We start from the raw sequence: 4,864 nt of genomic DNA, 5'->3' as shown, positions 1-4,864 counted from the left end.
TTACTTACTAAAAATAACACTTTATTCTCTATAATTCATACACTATAGTTGTGTTTTCAAATCATAGAGCTCTTTACTACCAATTTGTTTGATCTGCAGCTCAAATGGTCCCTTATGAAGTCTCTATTGGTCTTATTCTTATTGTGCGCCTTAATCTACAAGTTTGTTCTCTTAGGCCAAAGGGAATGGTAGCATGTGCTAAAACATTGTCACATCATATTTTTTTTGAGCACCTAAGCATAATACGGTGATCGGAGTGGTGATGTGTTTAAATGGTAATTTCTTTTTTCTTTAATCAATTAAATGTTTATTTTAAATATTTAAATAATATAAACTTTAAAATATGGTACAACTTGCTAAACTGGAAGTACAGGCATTTAAAGCTGGAATAAATCAAAAGGTCAAATGGGACCACCTTTCTTTCTCTTCCTGCTCTCTTTCTTCTCGTCAAGGGGATAGTGAACCTCAATTAGCGCATGAGCATAGCGCCCAAATAAGGTGTAGTAGCGACTTGCCACATAGGCTTAGCGAGGGTTGTGGCGAGGCCACTCCCTTAAGCCTTATATGTTCTATGATGTAATTTTATTAAATACTATGATTTTAGAGCTTCCGAGTGCTTGATAAAAAAATATAAAAAATAAAAACCCAAAATGACAATCGTATATATATAGCCATCACTAGTTAAAAATTCGAAGTTTGATGCAATAACCATGAATACATGCATCTTAGCATAAAGTCAAAGCTTCTTCCATCATCATATCTTCAGAAATACTCCATATGAACACCAATTGCAGTTAGAAAATCACCATTCCTGCCTTGAAAACCAACCACTTGCCCAGGAGATAATGATGATGTAAAATAAACATACCCTTCTCCACTTTCTTGTCCATAAGGCCCATACATCTTCTTGTTTGTGTGAATAGTAATGGAGGTTATCCCTTCCAATCCATTGAACTCCACAACAGGTCCATAAAACCCTGATATCCCACTCAAATACTCCTTCTCACCATCCAAATCAACCTGTCAAGAATCAAGATCATGGTTCTCCAGTCAGCCTACACTAATCATGACACTCATGAATTGCAAAAAGAAAAAAAAAATGTAGATTTATGCACATTACCAGTTCTGTTTTATCCCCACATGTTCCTCCATGCATTTGTGACAAAATGGAATTACCATCCCTTTTAACATATTCAAATTGGATGCCATAAATCACCTTCAAAGACTCTCCTAAATAAACACGTACTTGTTTCACATGAGAGAAAACTCCATCATCCCATGGCTTACCTCTAGCAGCCCCCCAAGGTCCTGCCTCCCTTGGCATTCCTACTCCAGACATCTCACAACACAACTGCAGTGAAATGAAATTACTTAGTCACAGATATATGTAAGCGTATTTAAGTAAACACTAAACATAAAAGAAATGACAATAAATGAATTTTGAAGGGAATGGACCTCATGCATGGAACTGGAATTGTTTTTGGGAGCAGAGTTTGGAGATAATGATGGTGATAGTGATTTAGGAATCACATAAATCCCAATAGCATTAATGTATTGGCCAAAACGTCCATAAAATCCAATAATCATCCCATCTTTACCATCATATGAGAAAGGGGTACCCTTATCAGAATTACCATACGGACCATAACGAATCTGATTTGTGTGAAAGCTTAAAGACATCAGCATCGGAGAAGAATAAGAACCTCCAGAATTATCAATTGTCCCACTTATTGAAGTCAAATATTCGTTTGGATAGTCGATGCAAATCTGCAGAAGAATTGAAAAAAGTATCACATCTCATGAAGCAAACACATGTGTTCAGTGACATCAAGAGGTCTTACAGATAACATCACTTACCGTGTCCGTTTTCTTGCCACCAGATCCACCGAAAATGGAGGTTTGAGTTTCACCTTTTTGAGTATGACAATCGCTTTGGAATCTAATGCGATCAATAAACCCTGAATGTACGATTGTAATCTTTTTAATATAGCATTCTTCAGGCATGTAAACCCAATATTCCCCCTGCCAACCACCCCATGGTCCATGCTTTATGCATCCTTCTATTCTGTTTGTAGTTGTACCTCCCTATAAACCATATAATCATAGTAGTAGCTTCATAACATGAAATAAGTGCAGAACAAAACGAATTGAAAGTTTGAAACCATACCATCTGGTTACCGAGATCTATGTATGTATGTCTAAATCCACTACCTGCAACAATCAGTCAAAGTGAATATAAGCAGCAAGAGAACATTAATAATGATGATTTGTCGAAAAATCATACGTAGAAAGTTATGGAAGAAGTACTAAAGATTTAGAACAATATGCGTGATCATGATGCAGATCAGATAGGACGATCATACTACACTCTTTCTCATGCATTTCTAAAGCGAATTGTAGTAGTAAAATAAGCCATTAGCATAATACACAATAAACTCCAACTAGGTTAGAAGGTAATTACTCGTTAAATGAAAAGAACGACTCCGTACGTCGATCGATGGACAACAATACTAACTGGCATTTTCTGATTTTCCGTTTCCATCATATATATATTTATATATATAATGTGAATGTTTACCCAGCTTTGATCAGATTTCAAATGCGCATTTGTTTACCTACTAAAACAACGTAATCACTAATCAGACAGGTTGAAAGGATAAACCCTAATTACCTTCTGCAGTTGTATGCTCCGGTGGGCGTGCTCAAGGCTTAGAAAAGGGGGGGGGGGGGGGGGGGGGGGAGGTGTAAATTCCCAATGATGTGAAAATTTATATAGGCAACAACATCAAAAAAAAAAAAAAAACCTTTTCTTTTGAAACTTTTTTTTTGCCGAAGTAACCATTTTTGAAACTTTTTTTTTTGCTAACATCCCCAGTTTCATTACTTTTTTTTTTTGCTTAAAAAGTCCATTTTTTTCAAAACATTTAAGGTTTTTATTTTTATTTAATATTTTATGTCGGATAGACCTCGTTGATTTTTGTTCTTAATCCGCATCCGCTACTGGTCGGAATATATAAAGTTTAGTTTCTGTGTAACAAAAATTATATTGGCCCGGACTCCATTATATTTTTAATCGCTAATGCACCCATGATGAAAATTCTTGGACCTGCCACCGTATATACTGAAAATCAAATTGAAGAACGAACATGCAGTTACATATAATGTTGAAGAAATAGGAAAAAAAACCTAGTGTGTACAATGTAATGAGGTTGATATGTAGTATCAATATCAGAAAAATGCAGCTAGACTTGATGAACTTGAGAATGTTGCAATACATCTCCGTCGTCATTCTCCCCCATTGATTAATTAGGATCATCCAGCGATTCTTTGTTGCATCCATCTTGAAAACGAAAAGACTAAACAATTTGTAAAGGCCATAGCAATGTCTTGTAACAAGCGCAATTAGAGGTGAGCATTTGGACATGTGGACCAGCCCGGACCGTTTTTTTGGACCCCCGGGCCGGTTATCGGTTCTAGGATTTGAGCAAACCGTTCCGGTCCGGTCGGTTCCGGGTAAAAACCGGTTTTGGACCTGCTTGTTGTTAAAAAATATTGTATTATGTGAAATTATTTAAACAAACATATCTCATTCGTTTTAAGTCGGATTGATTTGCGGGTTTTTTTAATAAATAATTTAGAGTTTGTAGATGATTTTACATTATAATTTTATTGTTTTTGGTGTTATATTCGATGAGTTCCAATCCTTCAAAGATGAGATATCAAAACTGAAATATTTCAGCTTTTCAACAAGAAATTTTAACTTTTGTATTCTGAGAAATTCTTTAAACAATCATATCTCATTCGTTTTAAGTCAAATTGATAACATGTAATTTAGAGTTTGTAGATGATTTTAGACTACAATTTTGTTGTTTTTAGTGTTATATTCGATGAGTTACAATCCTTCAAAGATGAGATATCAAAGCTGAAATCACTACAAGAAAAAGGGCCTTCTGTGACTAAAATATCAGAGACTGGTTAATCAGCCTTGGATACCATGTATCCAGGATTGATAATTAGTCTCATATACCATGTAGGACTGATTTTAATGTGTAAATCGTTAGAGACCGCCCACACTTATTTGAGACTAAAATTCAGTCCCTAATCTATTTGCGCCTGTTTTGTAACACCGTAAATTTTCAAACAAATTTTCATTTTTAAAATCGCATGCTTTTCATAACATATTGTATAAAAATCTCGTTTATTCAATTTACAAAACACAAGTCCATTAATAATCCAGGATCCTCAAAACATAACTCTTTCTCTAGTGTGTGTACAATCAAGTTAGTGTCTTCCCGCGATCCTCTGAGATACCTGAAACACATAACACATAACACGGTAAGCACGAAGTTTAGTGAGTTCCCCAAAATACCACGCACAATAAGTAGCCACTCGAGGCTATATGTAATGCCCGTAGATCCGGGCTAGTCAATTTAGAGATAATAGGGGTCGAAAACGACTTTTCGACAAAATATTATTTAGAATAAATAATCTTAACCAAGTTGTAGAATACGTCTCAAGGTTTCCGTACATATAAAGAACGCCGAAATCCGAGTTATAACGAAGAAGTTATGACCCGTCGAAGTTTTACGGCAGAACCGGCACGGCACCGGGAGACGTAAATAGTGAATTTAAAATAGAGCAACTTTTAGCCTTAGCGATCTAAACGAAAGTCGTAGAAAACGTTAAACCGAGAACATACAAAAAAAGTACGCCCAAATCTGACTTCGTATGAGGAAGTTATGAATTTTCTAAGATTTGGCATAGCAGTGCACGACCCGAAACTCGAATTTTAGATCGAGCTGTTTTTGGCCTATGCGACCTAAAGGAGAATTGAAGATCTCATTAATAGGAACTCAACGGTGAA

At 35.7% G+C, this 4,864-nt stretch overlaps 1 protein-coding gene across 2 annotated transcripts; it reads right to left on the bottom strand.

Moving 5' to 3' along the window:
- Positions 1 to 418: 418 nt before the first annotated feature.
- Positions 419 to 2,724, bottom strand: LOC145166919 (agglutinin-like). 2 transcript variants are annotated; one of them, XM_079086005.1, is made up of 6 exons: positions 2,672 to 2,724; positions 2,168 to 2,211; positions 1,858 to 2,085; positions 1,456 to 1,767; positions 1,121 to 1,351; positions 419 to 1,020 (listed from the first exon to the last, which is right to left on the bottom strand). In XM_079086005.1, the coding sequence occupies exons 2-6, from the start codon at positions 2,168 to 2,170 to the stop codon at positions 763 to 765; spliced, it is 1,032 nt and encodes a 343-aa protein (XP_078942131.1). In that variant the 5' UTR covers positions 2,171 to 2,211; positions 2,672 to 2,724; the 3' UTR covers positions 419 to 762. The 2 variants fall into 2 exon arrangements, with proteins under 2 accessions (XP_078942131.1, XP_078942197.1); XM_079086071.1 differs by lacking the exon at positions 2,672 to 2,724 and adding an exon at positions 2,462 to 2,531.
- Positions 2,725 to 4,864: the final 2,140 nt, after the last annotated feature.

This window comes from Lactuca virosa, chromosome 1 (assembly GCF_052849685.1).
Source record: "Lactuca virosa cultivar CGN04683 chromosome 1, Lactuca_virosa_CGN04683_v6, whole genome shotgun sequence".
NCBI classification, from domain to species: Eukaryota; Viridiplantae; Streptophyta; class Magnoliopsida; order Asterales; family Asteraceae; genus Lactuca; species Lactuca virosa.
The sequence above is the reverse complement of the archived record's forward strand: the minus strand, read 5'-3'. Positions and strand labels throughout refer to the sequence as shown.

What these genes read in the sequence shown, in the direction of transcription:
- LOC145166919 (XM_079086005.1), bottom strand. An exon ending in GTGGCAAGAAAACGGACACG is followed by an intron (nt 1,768 to 1,857) that starts GTAAGTGATGTT and finishes ATTCTTCTGCAG; the next exon opens with ATTTGCATCGACTATCCAAA. An exon ending in ATTCCAGTTCCATGCATGAG is followed by an intron (nt 1,352 to 1,455) that starts GTCCATTCCCTT and finishes ATTTCACTGCAG; the next exon opens with TTGTGTTGTGAGATGTCTGG.